This window comes from Marasmius oreades, chromosome 7 (assembly GCF_018924745.1).
Source record: "Marasmius oreades isolate 03SP1 chromosome 7, whole genome shotgun sequence".
In the NCBI taxonomy this organism is placed as follows: domain Eukaryota; kingdom Fungi; phylum Basidiomycota; class Agaricomycetes; order Agaricales; family Marasmiaceae; genus Marasmius; species Marasmius oreades.
In genome coordinates, this window is record NC_057329.1 from 989575 (window position 1) to 1010857 (window position 21283).

At 48.6% G+C, this 21283-nt stretch overlaps 9 protein-coding genes across 11 annotated transcripts; 5 read left to right on the forward strand and 4 right to left on the reverse strand.

Moving 5' to 3' along the window:
• Window positions 1–480: 480 nt before the first annotated feature.
• Window positions 481–3467, reverse strand: E1B28_011031 (uncharacterized protein). The gene is made up of 12 exons (XM_043156025.1): window positions 2389–3467; window positions 2295–2322; window positions 2217–2236; window positions 2136–2160; window positions 1935–2072; window positions 1706–1869; window positions 1545–1645; window positions 1338–1478; window positions 1022–1284; window positions 827–955; window positions 635–760; window positions 481–577 (listed from the first exon to the last, which is right to left on the reverse strand). The coding sequence occupies exons 1-12, from the start codon at window positions 2999–3001 to the stop codon at window positions 514–516; spliced, it is 1812 nt and encodes a 603-aa protein (XP_043005809.1). The 5' UTR covers window positions 3002–3467; the 3' UTR covers window positions 481–513.
• Window positions 3468–3483: 16 nt separating this feature from the next.
• E1B28_011032 (uncharacterized protein) lies at window positions 3484–6435 on the forward strand. 2 transcript variants are annotated; one of them, XM_043156026.1, is made up of 10 exons: window positions 3484–3601; window positions 3674–3980; window positions 4034–4176; window positions 4231–4363; window positions 4663–5121; window positions 5198–5261; window positions 5318–5344; window positions 5395–5562; window positions 5891–5947; window positions 6001–6435. In XM_043156026.1, exons 2-10 carry the CDS (start codon window positions 3676–3678, stop codon window positions 6271–6273), a joined length of 1629 nt encoding a protein of 542 aa, XP_043005810.1. In that variant the 5' UTR covers window positions 3484–3601; window positions 3674–3675; the 3' UTR covers window positions 6274–6435. The 2 variants fall into 2 exon arrangements, with proteins under 2 accessions (XP_043005810.1, XP_043005811.1); XM_043156027.1 differs by having other exon boundaries at window positions 5395–5947.
• E1B28_011033 (uncharacterized protein) lies at window positions 6436–7203 on the reverse strand. The gene is made up of 2 exons (XM_043156028.1): window positions 6654–7203; window positions 6436–6584 (listed from the first exon to the last, which is right to left on the reverse strand). The coding sequence occupies exons 1-2, from the start codon at window positions 7106–7108 to the stop codon at window positions 6554–6556; spliced, it is 486 nt and encodes a 161-aa protein (XP_043005812.1). The 5' UTR covers window positions 7109–7203; the 3' UTR covers window positions 6436–6553.
• Window positions 7204–7282: 79 nt separating this feature from the next.
• E1B28_011034 (uncharacterized protein) lies at window positions 7283–11021 on the forward strand. Of its 2 annotated transcripts, XM_043156029.1 has the most exons (9): window positions 7283–7319; window positions 7376–7519; window positions 7585–8223; window positions 8271–8381; window positions 8431–8705; window positions 8799–8895; window positions 9249–9294; window positions 9598–10259; window positions 10436–11021. In XM_043156029.1, the coding sequence occupies exons 3-8, from the start codon at window positions 7652–7654 to the stop codon at window positions 9907–9909; spliced, it is 1413 nt and encodes a 470-aa protein (XP_043005813.1). In that variant the 5' UTR covers window positions 7283–7319; window positions 7376–7519; window positions 7585–7651; the 3' UTR covers window positions 9910–10259; window positions 10436–11021. The 2 variants fall into 2 exon arrangements, with proteins under 2 accessions (XP_043005813.1, XP_043005814.1); XM_043156030.1 differs by lacking the exon at window positions 10436–11021 and having other exon boundaries at window positions 9249–9946.
• Window positions 10445–12004, forward strand: E1B28_011035 (uncharacterized protein; the record flags this gene model as incomplete). Its single annotated transcript, XM_043156031.1, has 1 exon — window positions 10445–12004. The coding sequence occupies one exon, from the start codon at window positions 10445–10447 to the stop codon at window positions 12002–12004; it is 1560 nt and encodes a 519-aa protein (XP_043005815.1).
• An 846-nt stretch (window positions 12005–12850) lies between these two features.
• Window positions 12851–15223, reverse strand: E1B28_011036 (uncharacterized protein). Its single transcript, XM_043156032.1, has 4 exons — window positions 14347–15223; window positions 13688–14224; window positions 13488–13631; window positions 12851–13436 (listed from the first exon to the last, which is right to left on the reverse strand). Exons 1-4 carry the CDS (start codon window positions 15065–15067, stop codon window positions 13237–13239), a joined length of 1602 nt encoding a protein of 533 aa, XP_043005816.1. The 5' UTR covers window positions 15068–15223; the 3' UTR covers window positions 12851–13236.
• Window positions 15224–15330: 107 nt separating this feature from the next.
• E1B28_011037 (uncharacterized protein) lies at window positions 15331–16110 on the forward strand (the record flags this gene model as incomplete). The annotated part of the gene is made up of 3 exons (XM_043156033.1): window positions 15331–15729; window positions 15785–15962; window positions 16028–16110. 3 exons carry the CDS (start codon window positions 15331–15333, stop codon window positions 16108–16110), a joined length of 660 nt encoding a protein of 219 aa, XP_043005817.1.
• A 104-nt stretch (window positions 16111–16214) lies between these two features.
• Window positions 16215–19352, reverse strand: E1B28_011038 (uncharacterized protein). Its single transcript, XM_043156034.1, has 4 exons — window positions 18502–19352; window positions 16977–18433; window positions 16698–16929; window positions 16215–16646 (listed from the first exon to the last, which is right to left on the reverse strand). The coding sequence occupies exons 1-4, from the start codon at window positions 18694–18696 to the stop codon at window positions 16437–16439; spliced, it is 2094 nt and encodes a 697-aa protein (XP_043005818.1). The 5' UTR covers window positions 18697–19352; the 3' UTR covers window positions 16215–16436.
• E1B28_011039 (uncharacterized protein) lies at window positions 18753–21172 on the forward strand. Its single transcript, XM_043156035.1, has 11 exons — window positions 18753–19379; window positions 19438–19628; window positions 19687–19718; window positions 19773–19889; window positions 19946–20016; window positions 20064–20127; window positions 20193–20217; window positions 20282–20478; window positions 20546–20688; window positions 20740–20980; window positions 21037–21172. The coding sequence occupies exons 1-10, from the start codon at window positions 19233–19235 to the stop codon at window positions 20971–20973; spliced, it is 1221 nt and encodes a 406-aa protein (XP_043005819.1). The 5' UTR covers window positions 18753–19232; the 3' UTR covers window positions 20974–20980; window positions 21037–21172.
• The last annotated feature ends 111 nt before the right edge of the window (window positions 21173–21283 follow it).

The following is a 21283-nucleotide window of genomic DNA, read 5'->3' on the forward strand; positions in this document are numbered from 1 at the left end:
CGGGGGTAATGGATTACTGCGATACTTCCGGCCTGAGGGCGTCCTATGAAGAAAACCAGTGCTGTCGTGAGAGCCAAGGCGGATAGTAGGAGAATTTGATTTGGCATTTGCGATGAGATGGGCAATCGCGGCGAGCGTAAGGGAGCTATTCTGGACAGTGCAGGCATTATAGCTGAGGCGAGTGACCCGTCCAATTAAAAGACTTTGTGAAAATAGACGTACACGGTACGGTCGCTGCGGCTCAGTGACTGCTGTGGGAAGCAATGTGTACTTCACAACCTTTGAGAAATATGAATGATACCGTGGGATGAGTAAGGAAACCACAATCGTCCTATCCTTGTCCCGGGATGGGGAAATCGAAGAAATGGATCAACTTTTTTCCGCTGGCCAATTTTGAGCAAGAGGTGGAGCAAAGGACGGAGAGGTCGCAGCAATCTTTTTTCTTTGGATTTCAACTGGCGAGGACATGCATAGACTGGACGATGTTTCATTGAGAGACTCGGCTATATACATTCATGCTGGAATTAAACCCAGTCCTGACCGTGGTATGAACCTACATTTGAAAGGATACGGATGACTAACGATTCATCGTCAGAAATGAGAGGAATGAGTAGAGAGGAGATCAGGACCAAACCTTACAAGCCCATCATGATATGTAACTATTTCCTCTTCTTCGGGACCAGTGATAGTAAACGTAGCCAAAATGTAGGTTACTGCTATCCATATACTGTTGAGTGCCAAATATCTTCCCGGGCATCTTCTACCGATATCAACGTAAATGGTGTGTTAGATTGGTGTCAAAATGAACACTTGACAAAGCACCAACCTCCTTCCGAAACCGAACGCGAAGGTTTCCGGATGTAGAGGAAACATCTCACTTCCGTCTTTTTTAAGAAACCGGTCAGGATTGAACGTCATGGGGTCGGAATATAATTTTTCATCATGTAAGATGGCCCTGGCGTTCGGAAATCCATCGTTATCAAATGTACACCTCGAAGAAAAATAGTAACAGCAAACTTACCATATGTTCGCCACAATGGTGGATCTTTTCGGAATCCACATACCCTCATACACATCGTCTTCCATTGCAGCATGGGGAAGCGCGAGCGGTGTGACAGGATTACACCGTAACGTCTCTGCAATCACGGCTTCGGTGAACGGTAATTTCCCCTTGTCACTGAGTTCTGGGAGCCTTCCGAGAGATTCCACCTCGGATTGAGCACGGGACTGGATTTCGGGGTGGTGAATCATGTGGAGTATGAATGAAAGTATGGCTGAGACTGTCTGGAGGGGTTCTTCAATGGGAATTCTTCTTTTGTGCAGGGGGAACCACATACCGTATCTGCACCAGCCACATACGATATTCCCGCACAATTACGGATCACTTCCTCCATCGCTTTCCGGTCTTCGCCTTCCACTGAAGAGGAAAGTTTTTCAAGGTTTTTACTGACGAACGAGGGTTCGACGGCTCCTTGCGTCTGACAAGATAGAATATCAAATCCACTTGCAATTCTCGCAGGCAAGGCAAAAAGAGGCTGACTGACCATAGACTTCATGAGCCACTCCCATGGCAGGTCTCGAAGTTCCTCGCTATACTTCTTCCAGACCTTAGCTCTCCTCTTGAACCCTGCCCCAGGGAACCAAGCTGAGATGTTCCAGGTGAGATGTTGAGTCGGGTAGTACCGGATGGGTAAAAGAGGCTTACACGGTACATATTTAAGAACAGGCAGAAAGTCAACAAGAAAAGTTCCTGGGACAGTTGTCTCGATTAAGGCTTCTATCGCGTTGTTGGCTAGTTGGATATACGGATCATTCGCAGTTTGAAGGTTGTACCCATATACAATTTTCAGCACTATCGATCCTGCTTGTCTGGAAGTACCCGACCGAGGCGTATATGGATCAGTTTCCGAATCTTTAACTTGAATGTAACTTACTCCCTAACGTGATCCAAAAAATCATCTGGTGAGGTAGCAAACTTCCGAATCATTATTTGAGTAGCGGCCTTCAGAATGGCGTAGTATTCGGGCATCATGCGAGGCTGAAAATGCTGATGGAAGGTTTTCCGATGAAGTCTACGCCATCGAATAAAAATAAACAAAATCAAAGAACGCCCAAATACTCAATCAGACCCATACCTCCACAAGTCAGAGTGTTGCATATCTATAAAAGGGATAAGTTCAGTCTCGAGAGGTAGCAGCGTAAGTAGTGTTGCTTACGCGCAAAATTCCATTTCCACCTACAAATGGTCAGATTAGCAAGGGTCCTGCAAACAAACCAATTTCCTAAACACTCGCCCGGAAAGATCATTTGCCATTCTCATTTCTTGAACCACAGAAGCGATACCATCAGAGATTGCTTCCGAGTTGCACAAAAGAAGAAAGAACATACCGGGTCTATCCGCGTATTTCCCAGATCTCTTCTCCAATATGTCAATGACGGCCTTCTTGGAATTCAAGATAATTATTCTCTCTCCAAGCACTTCAACAGAAACCGCATCCGGCGAGTTGTAGTCTCGGGACCATCGTGCAAAGCGCTCCCACCTCTTATCTCCAGTGTGTTCACCAGGCTGGACATCGCGCAGGTTGCCAACGATGGGAAATCCCTTCGGCCCTGGAGGCAAAGGAAAACTGGGACGCTTGCGGAGAAATCGTCCGATGAGAAGGACCAGTGCCGACGCGAATGCGATTGAAACTGGTAGGAGGCTTGACTTTGACATTGCGATGAGATGGACAATCCAAGGAGCGAGGGAGAATTGGGAATAAATTGGATCTTGAAATGGCTTTTTATGAGCAGTCTTGAACTTAAAGTTAGATGTCCCCCAGGTGACCAGCCTGAATGCCCAAATCGAATTCCAACCTCGGAACAGGGATTCACCGTGCCGTAACTTGTAAGCGTGGTAAGAAAGAGCGTGTGTTTCGCAACCTTCACTGGGCGGCTCGCGGAGTGGAATTTGTCGACATTGGGTGGGGATTTCATCCCACACGGGTGCAGTCAATGACATCAGCGGAATGTTAACGTTTAAACCTTAACACCCAGTAAAAATCAGTATTTTGGGCTGAGTCGTACTAGTCTGGACTTTGGAATAGACCAGAACGGAGAATAGTAAGGAGATCATATGATCATGTCCGAAGGGCAGCCCAAAAGCGAATCGACAGGGAAAGTTGCTGGCCCTTCAGTACTCTGGCGACGTCCAAACACCGCCTCTCAGCAGTCCCAAGTCACTGATATCCTCAATGGGCGCGAGTCGAAAAACGTTGGAGAAGCAGCCAAGTGTGCGGCCGACTGATCCGTAGTAATCCACAACCGGATGTCCAGAGAGGACAGTAGAGTTAATTATCAAGTTTCTGCGTTTCACACATCCTGGAGTTAAATACTGATGAGGACGGCGATGAAAGAGTCGAGGACGTGTCTGCGAGAAAGATGAAGGATATCGATGTTGAACTTGAAGGTGTAAGCGTACACCGTCCGAGGGTCACGCGGACACGTTAGCCGATCACTCGTCATTTGTTCGATTGTCTGCTTCAAGAGAACCACCACAGTTCTTCAAAATAATTCTGCGAAGAGGGTATCCAAGGCTGTCTCTTTAAAAACTAGTTATATGGTGAGTGTCACTTTCTCGCCGCGTGGAATCGTGTCCACATCTAAATCGCTCATGCTCAATCTGTATAACGAGAAATGACAAGCACGACGAATGCGACCATCTTGCCTCGACGATTACAGCAAGCCCCACCCCAAGGGCAACCACGTCTAGCACCATATAAGCAGCAGCAATTACAATCTTCAGTCGCTGATGTTTCATCCACCTCGAACGCTGGAGCTACGACCGCCGACTCTGAAGAAACCGCGTCTGGAACTGGGGAAGCCGCTGGTGATGGTGGCAAGAAGAAGAAGACGACGAAAAGGAGAAAAGTCAATCACGCTTGCTTGTATTGCAGAAGGAGCCATATGACGTGCGATGATGGAAGGCCTTGTCAGCGATGGTGAGTTGAGGCAGCGCTCTGTTAAGACATGTCGCCCTAACGTCCTTGCAAAGTATTAAACGCGAAATAGGGCACCTCTGTCACGACGAACGAAGATCGAGACCAAATGAAAAAGCTGAGCAATCAGAGGATGCTTCGCCTACGACTGTATCAACCACAGCGACAATACCAGGTCCCTCTGGAACCGTGAGCTACTGTTCGGCCATTCTTCCCTATCTCTTATTATGTTGTTACTAAAGTAATCGTCCAGCTTCACTATACAACGCTCCAACACAAACACAAAGCTACGTCTCTTCGAGTGCGACATGGCCGACAAGTGTGAATTCTCAAACCTCCAGTTTCTTGTATCGGCCCGATATTGGAAACGAGTTCTCTGTTTTGACGTAAGTGTATGTGTGTACCGGGACCCGCTGTAAACTGTCTTTTATCCCGCCTTCCCCAGCACGTCCATCATTCTTAACCCCGACCCCGTCATTGACGGGAGTTGTATAGGTGGTAAAGGGGATATGAAGGACGTTCTTTGCTTCGCTCATCTTTCTTCCTTATTTCCTCTCAAATTTGCCTCGCGACGAGACTCACCTTCACGAGAATCGTTCGATTTCCAGGCACCGTCCCGATACACCTTTCGCATTTAGCCGTGTTGCCTTTCGTATACTTCTCATGTTGACTCCAAATTTTTCAGGGATTTCCTTGAAACCCTCGACGATTCCTCTTTCTTTGCAGCACCAAGCACTGTCGCTCCATCACTCATGTCTACTCCGGCTACCAATGGATTTGGAGGGCCCAATGCTTTCAGTAACTTCAACGCTGCTCTAACGCCTATCACACAACCGAGCTCTTCCTCGACATCACCCGTACAATCTCAACCTCTCCCACAATCCCAGTCGGCCTTACAACCGCAGTCAACCACAGAGAGTTCTACAAGCCCCGAAAACAAGTCATCTTCCTCCCCAGCTCCTCCCCTTCCTTCTGACTCGTTGACCAAAACCGAGAAGTTCCTGCTAACAGCAGCGGATCAAGAGGATGGTTCTCGCGATGAACGACTCAATCGTGTCATCCGAAGTAAATATGAGGCTGGTCTCTTAAAGCCGTATAATTACGTGAAGGGATACGCAAGGTTGAGTCGGTGGATGGACAGAAAGTGGGTGTTGTTCGAGTTTTCCTATTGTTGCTCTTATGGATTGACATTGACATTTCTCCCTTATCCCCTCACCCAGCGTTTCGCAAGAGTCCAAACACCAAATACTCCAACCGTTATCGGTTCTTCGCCCCAAATTCCGAGTGCGTAATTACCCTCATTCTCGTTCCGTTGTCGCCGCTGACGCGCTGTCCCTCAGGCAGTTGCCCAGTCATTACGGGATATGGTATTACTCCAATTCCTTCATTTCAGCACGTTCGCTAACGTCGCGCAAAGGACTTGGTTCTCATTGAAGAAGCTTTCGAACGACTTCTCCTCGATTACGACCGTGTCTTTTCTGCAATGGGTGTTCCAGCATGCCTCTGGAGACGGACTGGAGAGATATATAAGGCGAATAGAGAATTTTGTGAACTGGTTGGGGTTCAGGGCGCTTTAATGAGGGAGGTGAGTGTCGTACGCGTTGGAAAAAATGTCCTTTTTGGCTATGTTATCGACCCCTGGGACCCGGAGGCAAAGCGTCTGGCGATTGTCGATTTGCTTTGCAAGATCGCCAAGTAGCACTTTCCGTGGACGACGGAGATGAATCTCACTATCTACCCGCCTTCATCTTCTACCCTCGTGGACCGAGTGGGAATAAATGGGGAAATTACATGTTGGTCGGATCTCTGAACCACCTTCTCTTTGACACCTGAATCTTTTGCTGCCTTCATTTTTCATCTTCTTCGATCTCACTTTCTCACCCTGCATCTGGATGGGATCTAATCTATCGCAGGGACGATTATGTATCTACGAACTCATGGCAGAGGAAAGCGCAGTCAATTACTGGGAGGTGATTTACGCGTAATTGAAGGTCTTTTATCGTTACTGATCATTTGTCAATAGAAATACGGTCACGTTGCGTTTGATTCCACCCAGAAAGCTGTTCTTACGTCTTGTGTGTTGCGGTACAAGCCACAGCTCGCCAACTTGACTCAAACCCAGACTCTGATTACTCGAGGTGTTGGGAGCACTCCGAAAGGAAGTGATAGTAGCACCGTTAGTACGACGACAGCGGCTATGGAAGAGGGTCTCGTCAACTGCTGTTTCTCGTTTACGATTAGGAGGGACAAGTGGGGGATTCCGACTATGATTGTCGGCAACTTTATCAGGTGCTGACAGACCATAGTCACCGAGTCACCGATCGCACAAACAACGTGTAGTACAAGAACGTGCTCATCTTCAGGAAGATTGTACACGAGTATACCCTTTTCTACATACATCTACATCTTGTTTGGGCAAACATCTGTCGATTGATCTCTCGGACATCAGGACACCAACAAAAGGTCGTGGCTGTATATTAGTGTAATATAGGGCTAGGGCATGACTGGATAATACACATTATTATTATTAGGGTCTTCGTAGGACCCATATGTGATTCCTTCAAGTAGGTATGAAATCACCGTCTGAATGGAGATCGTGTACCAGATCTTTAACAGAGCAGAGGACATCAGCTCGACCGTCCCGCGACAAGTTACAAACCGGGGATTTCTACTCACCCTCCAGAAGCAGCATCTCCAATCCCTTTACCAAGAGCAGTACCCCCTCTACTCAATCCACCACCCACATCCGCAACGCCCTGACCGGCGCCACCAACCATCTCACCAAGACCTTTACCGAGCCCCTTTCCAACGTTCTCAACGCCTTGACCGCTAACCGCGTTTCCCATTCCTTTTGCGATGGTGCCTACACCCGAGGTCAACCCTGTACCGACACTCCATAACCCAGCTGCACCCCCAGAACCGATATCATAGACCCCTTGACCGACACCCGTCCCGAGATCCGTGACGGCATTCCCGACGGACGAAACTGTTTTCCCGGCCGATTTTTGTATGTCTGACATGATGGTTTTCTTTTTTTTTTGTATTCTGGATGGTTTGGATGGTTTTGGAGGAAGTGTGTATTTTGTTGTTGTCTGTGGGGGTGATAGCTGGAAGTATATATAGGTGAACATTGGGTGGAGCTTTGCTATGACTGTGATGACGTCGGTGGAGGGACCCCGTAAGAGGGCGGGAACGACGGGAAAGCTTGAGGGAGGCTGTATAGCCGAGGTGGCGCTACTGGCGCACCATACTGTAGAACGGGAATCGCGATACAAGCCGCGAAATGCAGAGAACACAGACCGTTGAACTCGATGGGGTTCTGAGCGATGAAATCTTCCCAATGTGAGCTAAACTTTTGCCCACTTGAAATAAAGTTCTTCCAAGTTCTTGGCACCTAGTGCGTTAGACTAAACTCGAACTTGCCGTTAATTGGAATCATGCGAGGACCCATGTTAGGCTAGCGAATCGTAGACGTGGGAAAGAGCCGGACGCACTGGGTACCTTTCACTTCCAACTCGAGAGTTTCCAAGTTCTCGCCTACGGTGAGATGATGACCGCCACAACGATACTCGATTTCAGGCTAACAATACTCGTTGGTTGAATTCAGCAACGACATGGTCAATAACGCGTAAAACACAACCTATACAAATCGGTGCCAGAAGTTCACGGTTCCAATGTCAAAACGCCCTCTTGAACACGAAAATATCGACTCCGAATCTCATGGTTCAGCGGGTAGGAAAAAGATTCGACTCAATGATGGTGTTGGACACCCGTCTCTTCCGTCTAAACCTCAGGTTTACGAGTCTGAGAGAAATAGTCAACAACCGACGGGAAATCTACTCTCGTATCCACCTCGAGACCAAATTCAGAAGGCACCCCCGTTCCAGCTACCAACGCCTCTTATCTCCTTCTCGTACGACGAAGATCACGTTCAGGAATTCACAGACAGCGCGTTACGTTACTATAAACCTATACCGTTAGAGTCTCTAGGCGGAAGAGGGCCTAGTGGTCAAGGAGGGATCGGAAGAAGGGACCAGGGAACTCGCGGAGGGTATGGCTATGGTGTGGATTTGAATTACGGTTACGAGAGATGGATACGAAGACCAGAGGAACGCGGGAGACTGGATCCGTTACTGAGGGCTGTCGAGAAGGTTTGCTTTAGAGGGGGAGACTCGGAAGGACACCAGGAAGGGAAATTGAGGTTGAAGGATATCAGTATCGTTGCATGGAGGGGTGTCATGACCAAGTAAGCATGCATGATTCCGTTTCCAATCATGGCTAAAGTTTAAGCAGGATCTTGACAGCACCGTATGAAGAACGAGATGGGTGGTCGATGAATGTTATGCTCGTAAATGGGACGTTGTATCTGGAGGAACATCTTAATGAGGAGAAATTACTGGATAAGTGAGTCGCAATCAACTGTTTTGTCCAGGATACTTATTATCTTGTACAGAAATAACGTCGAGGACCGACAACGTCGAAATATGTATTATGGCTATGCATTCGAGAGTTTCTGTACGACAGAGCCTTCATCCTCGGGTTCTGAGGGAAATTCTTCCAATGCCAAAGACGAGCATTCAACGTCAACCTCTACAAGCCACAAGCAAGACGACAAAAATCCATTGTGGGGTGGCGATGTCAACACGAATGTGCAATGGTGTAGTGTTGTCAAAACCAAACTGGGCGACATGAGAATCATAATTGGCGGCGAAGTCGATTGTGTCAAAGGTTAATTCATGATGATCTTCGAAGCGTTTACATTCACGCTTCCTGTCCTAATAAGCGTTGCACAGCGCTGATGTGCATTTGTTTTTAATGCAGGAAATTACCATCCTCACACGACGGACAACTTTGTCGAATTAAAAACGTCGATGACCATACGAAAGTGGAACCAAGGGGATGAGTTGCGGTTTGACAAGTGAGTAGTTGGATTTTTCCTTGCCATTTCATTCCACGCTGGGCTCGCTGGCAGTGCTACAACAGCTTGCTTGTCATCGACGTGCGCTGTATTTCGTCGTGACATGTCCGCATTTGCATGCGTCCGTTTTGGTTCCGCACTAAAATGCCTGAATCGACATGTGCTTGATCTCATGCCCAGCGGCGTGAATCGTCTTCTTGTCAATGTCGTGGGTTGGCTTGAGGATGTATGCAAGTTGTCATTGGGTCTAATTCAATCCAGGGTGACGCGCTTTAGTGGCACGCGCTCTGATGATGCCGATAGCATGTCCTGTTCTGTAAAGTTCTGATCAGATGCCTGGGTTTTTTCTCTAGGAAATTGCTTAAATTCTATTTTCAATCCTTCCTCCTTGGAGTTCCGGTGAGTTGTCGTATGTTCACGAGTTCAGGGTTTCATCAGGCATCCGACGAATGTTTCTCTCGTGAACTGACTTTACTCGAGTCATGATGATCGGGTTTGGCACGTTCTTCAAGTAGAACTCGGTATTCACGAAGTACCCTTTTGATGATAACCTCGTGTTTCTATTGAACTGGTCGCGACTTTCAATACCGCCATGACCAGCTATAATGGGGAAATCGGGTCCGATATCCGACTATCTCCCATCCATGATTCCCGAACTCCCTGATTTGCGATAATCACACACTTACACGAATCATCTGATAGGAAATTATTGTGGGATTCCGGACGGCCAAAGGACAACTGGCAAGTGTGGAATCGTTCAAGACTATTGAAATACCACGGATGGTGCGAGGCAAGCCAGGAGGGTGGGAGCCCTCGGTCTGCCTAGGCTGGGGATACAGATTTCTACGGAGATTATTAGACACTTGTACTGAAGGGAGGCTATGGCGGGTAGACTTCCTACCTGGATCTGGTGCAAGGCTGCGAGAGTTGGCGGGCGAACAGACAGCAGAAGTAACGAACAACGAGGAGCGAGTGGGATTCTTGCCGGTCTGGTATCACGTAAATAGACCATAAGTGGAAATCATTTCCGGCGCCTGCGGAAACTGCCGAATACGCGTCGTCGCGGTGGTGTGTGTGTGTGATCAATTTGTGTCTGACTCTGCTCTTCCTGCATTATCGCTGCTGCCAGTGCACGACAACGACGACGAGCAACTGTTGCTCATCGGCTGCCACATCGTCAAAGGACATATACCTCTCGCTTAGGACGCCTATAACGCGCGACGATGGCTACACCGACGTCGGATGCCACGTCCCCTTCGCCGCCAATGTCGTACATGGTGCACCCACGACCCCTTTCCCCAGCGACGGACACTACGAAGGACGCAATTGTGGACAAGTTTCTTGCCAGGGCTAAGATCTCACAGGTGAGTCCATAGCTGGAATTTATTGTCATTTTTCTGCTTCTCGAAGGGCTGGGAAGCGAGGAACGATAATGGGAGCAGCGCTACTCTGGGCTGAGGGGAACGCGTCGGTCCTGCATTTCCGTTTTTTCCATGTCATCTCCAAGTTCTCTAAAGGTTACTAACTGCAAGCGCCGTAGGTCTCTCGCATGCTTCGAGCCAAACTCTCACTCGCATCCTACAAGGCTGCTCACAACATCGGGCACATCCCCCTAGCCGAGCTCGAGGCTCAAATTCCTCCACACTTGCAGCCTCCAATATTACTACCAACATCTACAACACCCTTTCGCAGCACTACAGTCAAGCGCAAGCCTTCTGCTGCTCCGGGTAACAGCCTCCTCCCACCACCTTCCTTCTCTCATGCATCTCGCAACTCTTCCTCATTAATTAATGGTTTCGGATCTTCACCTCTAGATGCCCCTCACGCCTCTCAATCACATTCATTATTCACCTCCATCTTGGCACCTCCCCCAACTTCACAAGCTCGCACCATTTTCAATGCCCATGACCCCCCTATTCCAGCACCTGTCAGACCCCCACCCTCGACTGTGACGAAGAGTATAGCCGAAGGGACACGCGCTCAAGCGAAGGGCCGCGATGTCCGCCGTCGTCCATCTGGTCGTACAGCCGAAGCTACCGCGACGACAAGTTCACCGAAGCGAAAGGGCAAACGCCCTGCCCGAACCGAACTTAAGCCTGGGTCATCCAAAAGGAGTCGTAAGAACGCTAGTAATGATGATCGGCTTGACATGGAAGCTGCAGCGACCCTGACCACTCTACTCCTGCATAACCAACGGGGAGTAGGTGTCTCCTCTCCACGGTCTAGTGTGGACGGGAGTGCAATGTCCGATGGTACCGGATCTCAGAGCCAAAACAGTTTCCCTTCATTTTCGCAGTCAACAACGAAAGGCGCTGGGGCGCGTACACCGCCCGGCTCCAGGACACCTTTGCCTAGTGACAGGACGCCCAGACCTGCCACTACGGAGAAAGACAACGAAGCGGCAGATCTGATGCTGTACCTTGCGACTTCTCCATCTCCAGTACGTCCCTCAAATCAGAATAAAGACGCGAGGGACATGGCAGCATTTAGAGCCCTGGGAGGAGGTGGTGCGGCAAAGAAGGCACCCCCTGGACGAGTCTTATTTGGTGGTGAGCTTCCGGGTCCTAGGCAAATCGGCCGAGGAGAAGGGAGCTTTCACTCAAGTATATCGAGTATCGGCAGTGAAATGGGTGCGCACCCAGCTGCGCAGCCTTTGTCACAGAGAACTACTTCGAGGTTGTCTGTTCCGGGAGGTAGTTCACCTCCTCAGAGTCAAGGCTCGAGTGGTAGACCTTCTTCCAGACTCGGGTCAGGAGGAGGGTCACCGCTCTTGGCACCCCCTCCCAACGTTGGGAGCTCACCTCGTTCTGGATCCGCAGACAACTTTAACTTTAATGAGTACATTAATGCCTCCCCAGCTGCATCTCCTGTCAGAAAAGTAGGTGTCATGGGGACTGGTGGAACAGGTGGAAGTCTCAGAGCGGATGTTGGGCGTAAGCTATTTGAAGAGGAGATGGGTAGGAGTGCAAGAGGATCAGTGGGTGCTCCAGCCCAAGGAAGCTTTACCCCTGTTGGCAGCTTCGGTGGTCCTCCCATACCAGCCCAGCCAAGAAGAGGATCCGGTGAACGTCTAGGGGCTGGGATTGAGTTGGGTATGGGAGGACGCTAAACCATCGAATGCAGACGCGTATTTAGGCCGTGAGGTGCACGGTCGGTGTTAATCGGATCTCCAGTGTATTCTCAAACCGTTGCTAAAGATCTAAGTGGTGCTCCGCCAGCCGCAAATCCTCTATCTATCTCCCACTCCCCAGACACAATCCTTCTCCATCAGCGCGGCAGCAGGCACCTTTGTTGTATTTTTTCCTTTCCGGTGGTCTCTCTCGTATCGTCAACCCGAAATCTGCATCGTATCTACACACGTTTCTTTTTATCCCTCCAACAACAAGCTTGCTGTATTACCAGAAGAACTCAACCATGGCATCATCTCACGCCAGCGCAACAACGAATTGTAACAACCAATGGACATGCTACCAGTATCTCTATGGGGAATTTCATCTTTCCCTTTCACGACACCTCGACCATGTCGACTTCTTGAGGTTGAACCTCCTCTCTTACATCTCAACGATCCTTTCGTCCTCTCTTCTTCCAAGTGTACATTTGGACTTTGGATGAAAGATTGTCTCATCTATCTATTATCTATCATCATTCCCTGTTTTGTATGTCGTAATCACTTCCCACTTTGTCTTGGTTCTACTGTTCTGATTACGGTCCCTCCCCTTTTTTATACTCTCAATCTCTTTTCGATTTGTGTTTCCCGTTCTTTAGGTCCTTTTTGTCTTCTATATCGTGCTCGTTAACTAATGAAGATGTGCTCGCAGCTGCCACGATATTTATTCGTCTTCGTGCCGTCGTCTTCACGTATCTTTTTTCCTCTATCTTTCGTTTCTAAGATGTATAACGATACCTCTAATGTGAATGCGAATGACTAACCTCAAGTTGTGTAAAAGGACGGTATCGTGATAAGAGGTATTGTATGTTGGGCGTAGGTTTTTTTCAGAATGGAGGGTCAAACTGCTACTTTATCGTAGTTAGGAAAAATTACGGTTCGAAAGTTGTAATACTAGTTTAGGGATGTAGAGTATAATAGAATCATACAGTAGCTACCATTACCCAACGGGCCCCGAAAAGAGAAAAGCAGAAGGAAATGGGTTAAGTGGTAAACCGTTAGAAAAAGGTCATGAATGTATGTCTTTTATGTCGTGAGCATCGTACACGTATTCGAAGTCGGGGCGGAGGAGCGGGGGGGAAGAGAGGTGTTGAAACTTGACACAGGTCTTAGCTTCTGTGCTGAACCGAAAACCCTTAGCACGTCCGAGAGTGGACTCTGGGATTAAAGTCTTTCTACACCTCCACTGTGAAAGATGTGACTTGTGGTAAATAAGCTGCTGCCGCCAAGTCTACGACATAAACGTCGTCGTACGCAACGAGCCCGTCATAACCACCAAAGTAGAATATCCTGCTATCGTGTAACAAGGAAACGTGATAGCCCCGCGCGACAGGTGTTTTTCCGAGAATGGGGCGTGTTTCATACTGTAGGGTTACTTGGGGAGAATTTAGAGATAGACAGGTAGGGAAATGGGAAGAACACTCACTCAAGTTGAACAGCTTCGTATCAGAGACGTAAGCTGCACCGTCATGACCACCTTGGATGAACAGGTATGATCCGACTTGCGTCGCTGTATGTGCGAGTCGCCTGTATGACTGTGGAAGGTCAATCAAGGTCCAATGACATGTATCTATGAACAAGACATTAAGCACAGGAATAAGTTTACGAAAACGAAAACACGCTCACCCAGATTCAAGCACCATACTTCTGAAAAACAATCCTTTCCATCGCACCCTCCAATGACGATCATCATGTTTCCTATGAGATTTGCTGTATGATAACCTCGAGGAGATGGTACTAAAGAGCTACCGTCTCGTCCCTTTGCACCATTCGTATGAACCTTTCGCCATTCCATTTTTATGGTGGAGGCTCCATTCACGCTGTCCTTGTCACCCCCACCGCCGACACCAAGTTCGAGCGCCCACACATCGTTCAAAGCCGTCAACCCATTTCCACCACCAAAGATCCATACTTTCCCCTGGTAATACACTGCAGTATGAGCTCTCCTGGCAGCAGGCTTCTCTGAATCGGGGCCCTCTTCGTACATGTGTCGGCTCCATTTTCTCGTTGAGGTGTCGAGGATGTGGACCGCGTCGGAGTAATGGCTACCCTGACCTCCTCCAAAGACGAGAATTCGATTACGATCGATGAGGGTGGCAGAATGTGCACGAGAGGGTGGTGGTAGCTCTCCAACAGTTTCTGGATATGTCCATTGGTTGGTTTCTGTCATACAGTAAAAACGTCAGAACGCGATAGTTCGGTGTTCACATTGACGAAGAGGATGATAATGATAAAAGGAGGAAGGGACAGGGAAAGAAAAAGAAAAGATGGAGAGATCGACTCACCGACGTCGAAACAATACAGATCTTTTGCAGTATCCTTATCATCGCAACCCCCAAAAACCCATGCAGTATCGTTGACCAACGTGGCTGTATGACCCCTCATTGTTCTTGTTGGACAAAGTCCCCATACAGGCGCTCTACTCCAATACATCAATGTTGGAGGTGCGTCGGCCTCTTCTGAGTGTGGTAACTTCGGTGTAACACGAAATCGACTTGAGATATGTGATCTTCCAACTGTCATACCGGCTGGTGTGATGGTGACTGCGGCCGCGAGATTCGATGACGATTTAGAAGGCCTGCTACTAACGGTCGGCGCAGATAATATAGAGGTATTTGATGAGACCGACGGTGTTCTCCTCGAGGATGCAGATTCCTTGTTCCCACTTTGTGAAGAGGGCGTTCTTGATCCGCTAGGCTTTCGTGCTGACCGAGATCTGCCACTCCCGCTTCCACTCCCATTCGGTGTACCTCCTCCTTCTGCCGCACTGACAGGCAAATTATTGACTAGCACGGATGGCGATGACGGTAAAGATGGGGTTGAGTAAGTGACAGTGCTAGCCGATGCTGCACGTCCGGAAATCGAATGAGGACCCAACGTCGTAGATGATCCAGCAGCTTGAGGAGAACAATATGGACCTGCGTTTATTTCGAAATCCATTGAGGACGCTGTAGGTGTAAAAGGCCCATGTTCAGGCACGTCGTGGAGAGGTGTTCGCACACTCATGCCAGTCAATCAGGACTGCTGGGAAAAGAGGAAAGCTCCTTGTGTTGAGTTGCACAAACAGTGAAAGAAATTCCGTGAAGATTTTTAAGTGGAAAGATATCGACGCGACACCGAATACACGTCCAATGCCGTAGTGATACAGGTCTGAAAAGCGCCGCGGTCGCGGTCGCCCAGCTTTTCTCAAAGACGGGCGCTTTTAAGGCGCTTACGACTGCGGACCCGTTTTAAGAGTCAATTCATATTGCACGCCTTTCCTTCTCACCATGACCTCTTATCTTCGTAGCTGGTTTCCTTCATTCCCCACAGAGATCAAAGAAGAGCAACCGAAGATCGAAATCACAGAGCAAGCAGACGACGATTCAGGTTCTGAAACAGAAAGAGAGGATGCAGCTCCTGCTTTTCCTAGCTTGAATAGTGCGCAAAGAGTGAAGAGCACGCCGACTACCGCTTCTCAGAGGACAGATGCTGAACTCATGCCCCCTCCGCCTCTACCATCAGCTAGAACACCTTCCTTTCGCATGATGCATCCGTCTTCTAGTCTTTCTGTTCAGGCAACAACGAAACCACCCGTCAAACCCAAGGGTCGTAATAAGGTCGCGCTAGCGCCGGGTCATAGTCCTTTAGATTGGGCCGCTCTTAAATCGAGCGGGGTTGATTTGCGTGTACGTTCTTGTTTTTCGGACAATGCATTCTAGTCCGATACATAACAAACTATAGGGTGTACCCACTCTTCTTAGAGTCACACCATCCGTTCTCAAGCAACACAGACATCGAGATGATGCATGGACAGCTATCAATGGCAAGGTGTACAACCTCACTCCGTATCTTCCGTTCCATCCGGGCGGAGAGAAAGAACTGATGCGCGTAGCTGGGAGGGACGGGACTAAGTTATTTTGTGAGCGTTTTCTGTCTCAGTCCTTGCCCCTGCTGCCCTTGCTGAAGCGCTGACATCTCGTTCAGTACTGACTCATTCATGGGTCAACGTCGATTTCATGCTAGATGGGTCCATGGTGGGGTTCCTCGTACCTGAACCATCCTCATAGACTTCTAGAGATATCTTCCATTCCGTGCGTGTTCCACCTTGGAATCAATATACACTAAAGTGTATTTACAGAATAGAGCTGCAGAATGATGTATATCGTATAAACAAGTTTACAGTTGACGCTCGCCCAACGTTCAAGAAATCGAACAGAATCTCCGAGCTCCCAACTAAGGTTCGCCGAGCTCATGGAAGCAATGGTCTAGGCCGAAGTAGAGAGAGAGGTCTCTGTCGCTGACTGTTCAGCCTAGCTCGCAACGTACCCCGAACAGTATCCGGTATACGGTTAGCACAAATAACGGCAGTGATAAACAAGGCCAAGTCCATTGACTATGTCGCGGACGTCGCGGTGACGTCGATTCCAGTGTCGCGTAGACCTGAATCGCCAAGAAATTTCTCAAAGCCCTTCCAATTTGGATTTGCACCTGTAGTCGCATGCAGGATGAAAAAGGAATATGCCGGTGACAACTGGATACACCGTATTACATTCATCCCGAGACCAACAGAATTTGTTATGTCAAGAGGAGGGCTATGCGGTGACTGCAACCAAATCAATATGGAATTGTGGCAATGAAAGATGAAAGTACCAACCAAATCTGCTGGCATCCAAGATCTCCCATATTTCTGACCCGGATTAACTTGAATGAGCAAGGTTCCTTGTTCAGGCCATTCCTTTGAGGAACAATTCCAGACAGCATCAGCAAGTGCTTTTGGAAAAGGAGGAGTGTTAAAGAGAACAGTTTTGGCATTCTCATATGAGAGACAAAGCAAGTTCAGCCTGAGCACAGGATTGTTGCTTGTGTTTGAATACATCTCCTCTGGTCTGCATTGGGTTAAGCCACCACCCAGTAGCAAGGGAGAACCACATACTCTGAATCAATCTGCCACTTCTGAGCAGTTTCAAAATCGATGAAAAATTTGCATTCAAGAACACCAGGGGAGAATAGTGCTGGCTGGAGAAACCAAAGACCAGGCACATTATGGCAAGGCATATCACAAGCATTTGAGCTTGATTCAGGAGATTGAATTTGATTGGAATCTAAGTTTGAGGTTGGAGGTGTTTGTGGGGCTCTGGTATCATTCAAAATACTTGAATGTGGAGTTGAATCTGGATCTGTGTCACTTGGCTTTGCTGACAATGGTTTGGCAAGGCTGTGCTGTGACACCCAGTTCTCATCTTCACCAGACTGTGGTTGTTCACCATCCCTATCTGAATGACGCGAGTCATTCAATATATTAGCATCGTGCCTCCGCTCATCCCGATGTTCCACCGAGTCTATGAGCATAGGGGATGAATGGTGAACACCATCGCTTTTGCCTTCCAAATGCCCACGAGGCGTGGTATCTCGAGAGCGGGATCTTGTATCGTGTTGAGATCTGGTAGGGCTACCATCACGTCGATTTAGATCGCGGGAGGAAGAACGCGATGGGTCGCGATAAGCCGTGGAACTAGCGCTCGTGTCGTAGAACTCTGGGACCCATGAACGAGAGGCACGAGAATTTCGGTCACTTTCATCATCACTCTGGTGCGAACGTTTCCTAGCAGTTCGCGGGTGCGCATCATCTTGGTATTTCCTTTGCGGTGATTTTCCCCAAGATGATGTTGTTGTTGTGCCAGTCGAGACTACGGGCTCAATACGCCTACGGGAGTCAACATGAGATGCTGGAGTCCCCTTTGGTCTATCGTCATGGGGGTGATCGCAGATTTTCTCCCTCAAGTGAAGTTGAGATTTCGCTTCCCCAACTTTTTCTAGGAACGCTTTGCAGACGTCATCTGAAAGCAAGTCTTTCACATTTCGTGGCGCAGTGTGCGGAGTGGAAAGGAAGTCATTGCTTTTAGACGCGCTCCGAAGCCTGATATTCTCCAATAACAGTGATGACATGAAATTTCGACATTGTTCTAAACCTTCCTTCATATAGACAGAGAGTGAATTTGTAACACCGTTCGAGTGGCTGGCCTCATTGCTAGCGTTGGTAAATGAGGTCGATGCCTTGATAGCACTGACGCCGTTAGGCTTGTGAAATGATTGTGCGGCTGCGGATGCGCAGCCGGATGAGGTAGGGGTATCTTCTCCAGAATCGGTTTCCATTTCAGTTCTATGAGCGGCTCTATGAACAGCGTCACTTTCTGGTGGCGTCCGAGGGGCCTTATCAGCGGGATTTAAGGGTGCGGCAGTGGAAGCTTTTTCGAGGGTGATATTAGCAGTGACAGTAGGCTCTTGCGAAGAGATGGGGCTGAGCAACTTCTGAAGATCCGGAGAAGCTAAAATGGTGTGGACTAAAGTGCGTGTTTGTAGACCTTCTGGTGCCGCAGCACTGGCAGTGGTCTGTAAAAAGAATAGAACGACATCTCGTAAACGACAGCATATCGTAAGCTATTAAGTTTATGTCGCACCGACGAAGGCCTATTCATTTCATCACAGACAACTAGCGCTTCATCAACCTTCGGCGCTCTCTCTGCTTGCAGTCTTTGCAGTCCGTTAAGGCCAAGTTGGAGAAGCGTGGAGTCGATATTGGTGGGCCAAAACAAGGTGGAGGTGGAGGACTCGAGTGACCGTTGCACTACAGGCGACCTTTGCAGTTCGGTCATATAGCACTTGGAGGTAGCGAGGTAGCGAGCATAGCTTGGTAAGCTTGCACCCACAAGTCGCACGTCCGTCTTTCGTGAACGCCAACGCACATCTCAAGGCCCGAAAGCACTGGTTCGCTGTCGTCTGGCACCGGAGTTGGACGACATCGAGATTCTATACTCAGTCAATATCTCCGGGTTCTCCCACCAATTCAGCAGTAAGACAAAGCCAGAAACAGCTGGAAACGACCCACTCCTGTGCCAATTGGAGCCTTCTTACTCTTTCCCAGATATTACTCAGATATCGTCACCCTGGCTGCAAGTCTCATGGCCAGGAAGGAGCACACGAACAGCTTTCCTTTTCTTCGATTATTGCGTGATTGGGAAGTCATGATCAGGGAGTCATGCACAGAACTCGATATCCTAAATTGCGACATTGATCCCAGGATTCGCGATACGGAGACTTTCTTTGCGTAAGATCACGAGTCGCATCCGCCTGCTACCTTATATACAAGGGACAGATCTGGTGACTTGAAAGATTTCAAAGTCGTATCATCATGGCCCCCGTCGCGACCGAGGAGAAGAAGAACACTTCCCCTAGTGACGTTCAACAACTGAAGGACGATCTCAGAGTGGTCAACCCTTTCTATTCCCCTTCCATCGGGGATGACGGCGATACTACATACAAGTATGCCGAATTCAAGGTCAGCTCTCTTGGTTCACGATTTACGAAAGTAACGGTCTAATTCTCCACCTACAAAGCCTCACTTCCCCGATCTATCTTGGCCACCGCTAGAAGAACAGCAAGTCTCCGATCGCGGCCATTTTGCTGACCCTGAAAAGCAAAATCTCTTGACTGCTGCTACGAAAGTTCGACACTATACCCCCGCAATCGGAACTGAATTGGAGGGGGTCGACCTCAGGAAACTAACTGACGCACAGAAGGATGAATTGTAAGCGGGTCATTTTTCAGGACGCGTCACCCACATCGCTCATCGAACTCCTTCTCAGATCCCTTCTTGTAGCGGAGCGCGGTGTTGTCTGTACGTCCATTCACAGTAATACCTTTCCGTATAATTATGTTTGTCCTCTCCTAGTCTTTCGCGATCAAGAAATCAATATCACTGAACAACTCGATCTCGCGAGGCACTTCGGCCCTCTTCACAAACACGCAACCACACCCATTCCCAGGAATGGGTTGGAGGAAGTCCATAGTAAGGGTTTCTCTTTGTAGGGTTTATCTGTGGCTGAAACTGAAGCTATGGCACAGTTGTTTACAACGACAAATCCCGGCGTCCAGATTCCAGTGGCTTTTCTAAACTTGAGCTCTGGCATGCGGATGTATGTGGTATCTGATTAATTTATCTCACTGACTGAACTATTTGCAGGTCACATACGAGATACAGCCTCCAAGTACTACGTCGCTCAAGCTAGTCACTGGACCCGAATTCGGTTCGTTCGATAACCGGACCCATATTATCGCTAAAAACACGCGCTGACATCTACCCTTTTAACAGGGGGCGACACCTTGTGGGCATCCGGGTAAGGGTATCTATTTCTCATTCGAGTCGGTGCTCATCTCATTTGACTCTCGATCGTCCAAAAGCTACGCGGTATACTCGGGGCTCAGTCCAGGTTTCCAAATTTACCTTGAGGGGTTGCAAGCTGTTCACAGCGCTGTCGCGCAGGCTGATGGAGCCAGGGCCGCTGGTCTAGCTGTGCGAAGAGAACCGATAGAGACCGTGCACCCACTTGTCCGAGTCCATCCCGTCACTGGTTGGAAGAGCGTGTTCGTGAACCCCGGTACGATACCTTCATTAAGGTTGCGCGACGTAAAAAGCCAAAGCTAACTCCTTGTTTTGCACTCCAGGCTTCACACGTCGCATCGTCGGCGTGCCAAAAGCGGAATCAGATGCTATTCTCCTATTTCTCTTCCAACAAATAGCCACCAACCCCGATTACCACGTCCGGTTCCATTGGGAGCCCAACTCCGTAGCAATCTGGGACAACAGAGTATGCCTCTTTTCGTGTTTCACGTTTCTGTCGTCTTAACGGAGAGACTAGGTCGTGATGCATTCTGCTATTTTCGACTTTTGGCCTGCAACAAGGCATGCTCTTCGTGCTACTCCTCACGGCGAACGGCCTTTATCTGTCAAGGCTTATGAAGAGAAGACGGGGAAGAAAGCAAAGGATAGGCAATTAGAAATATGGAGACAACAGGGCGTAGATATCGATGGCCTTCAAAAGGGTCCTGTCAGTGCAACTGAAGTTAACAGGCCGCGAGGTTATAATGACTAGAGTATAGGTAAGTACTGCGTTCATTCTCGTTTTCAATTCCTTGATCAGCATTTTCTTCTTCAGTACGGCAAAGTTCACTCTGACGCCCTGGAGATCCCATACAAAGATTGAAGAATATCTGTACTAGTATCCTGTCAAAAATTGACTAAGGACTTGTCATCTGCTAGGAAGTAACAATCGAACTCGTGTCTGTTACCACCGTAGTCAGTACAACTATTATGGTGTCAGTGCAGGTCAAGAGTCGCGGTGAGCTTTCCCGCAGATATTCTACCTCCAAGAACCTGCTCTTGAGCTGCCTATGTTCACAAGA

What these genes read in the sequence shown, in the direction of transcription:
- E1B28_011038 (XM_043156034.1), bottom strand. Translation starts at nt 18,696, where the DNA reads ATGACCGAACTGCAAAGGTCGCCTGTAGTGCAACGGTCACTCGAGTCC. An exon ending in AAATGAATAGGCCTTCGTCG is followed by an intron (nt 18,434 to 18,501) that starts GTGCGACATAAA and finishes TTCTTTTTACAG; the next exon opens with ACCACTGCCAGTGCTGCGGC. An exon ending in CTTGGATGCCAGCAGATTTG is followed by an intron (nt 16,647 to 16,697) that starts GTTGGTACTTTC and finishes ATTTGGTTGCAG; the next exon opens with TCACCGCATAGCCCTCCTCT.
- E1B28_011034 (XM_043156029.1), top strand. Translation starts at nt 7,652, where the DNA reads ATGTCAAAACGCCCTCTTGAACACGAAAATATCGACTCCGAATCTCAT. An exon ending in TGGAGGGGTGTCATGACCAA is followed by an intron (nt 8,224 to 8,270) that starts GTAAGCATGCAT and finishes AAGTTTAAGCAG; the next exon opens with GATCTTGACAGCACCGTATG. An exon ending in GAGGAGAAATTACTGGATAA is followed by an intron (nt 8,382 to 8,430) that starts GTGAGTCGCAAT and finishes TATCTTGTACAG; the next exon opens with AAATAACGTCGAGGACCGAC.
- E1B28_011031 (XM_043156025.1), bottom strand. Translation starts at nt 3,001, where the DNA reads ATGTCATTGACTGCACCCGTGTGGGATGAAATCCCCACCCAATGTCGA. An exon ending in GTGGAAATGGAATTTTGCGC is followed by an intron (nt 2,161 to 2,216) that starts GTAAGCAACACT and finishes TCCCTTTTATAG; the next exon opens with ATATGCAACACTCTGACTTG. An exon ending in CAACACTCTGACTTGTGGAG is followed by an intron (nt 2,073 to 2,135) that starts GTATGGGTCTGA and finishes TCGATGGCGTAG; the next exon opens with ACTTCATCGGAAAACCTTCC.
- E1B28_011036 (XM_043156032.1), bottom strand. Translation starts at nt 15,067, where the DNA reads ATGAGTGTGCGAACACCTCTCCACGACGTGCCTGAACATGGGCCTTTT. An exon ending in TCTGTATTGTTTCGACGTCG is followed by an intron (nt 14,225 to 14,346) that starts GTGAGTCGATCT and finishes ACTGTATGACAG; the next exon opens with AAACCAACCAATGGACATAT. An exon ending in AGTATGGTGCTTGAATCTGG is followed by an intron (nt 13,632 to 13,687) that starts GTGAGCGTGTTT and finishes TCTTGTTCATAG; the next exon opens with ATACATGTCATTGGACCTTG.
- E1B28_011033 (XM_043156028.1), bottom strand. Translation starts at nt 7,108, where the DNA reads ATGTTCACCTATATATACTTCCAGCTATCACCCCCACAGACAACAACA. An exon ending in GGAGATGCTGCTTCTGGAGG is followed by an intron (nt 6,585 to 6,653) that starts GTGAGTAGAAAT and finishes GCTCTGTTAAAG; the next exon opens with ATCTGGTACACGATCTCCAT.
- E1B28_011032 (XM_043156026.1), top strand. Translation starts at nt 3,676, where the DNA reads ATGACAAGCACGACGAATGCGACCATCTTGCCTCGACGATTACAGCAA. An exon ending in CTCTGGAACCGTGAGCTACT is followed by an intron (nt 4,177 to 4,230) that starts GTTCGGCCATTC and finishes GTAATCGTCCAG; the next exon opens with CTTCACTATACAACGCTCCA. An exon ending in AGTCGGTGGATGGACAGAAA is followed by an intron (nt 5,122 to 5,197) that starts GTGGGTGTTGTT and finishes CCCCTCACCCAG; the next exon opens with CGTTTCGCAAGAGTCCAAAC.
- E1B28_011039 (XM_043156035.1), top strand. Translation starts at nt 19,233, where the DNA reads ATGGCCCCCGTCGCGACCGAGGAGAAGAAGAACACTTCCCCTAGTGAC. An exon ending in GACGCACAGAAGGATGAATT is followed by an intron (nt 19,629 to 19,686) that starts GTAAGCGGGTCA and finishes ACTCCTTCTCAG; the next exon opens with ATCCCTTCTTGTAGCGGAGC. An exon ending in AGTCACTGGACCCGAATTCG is followed by an intron (nt 20,128 to 20,192) that starts GTTCGTTCGATA and finishes CCCTTTTAACAG; the next exon opens with GGGGCGACACCTTGTGGGCA.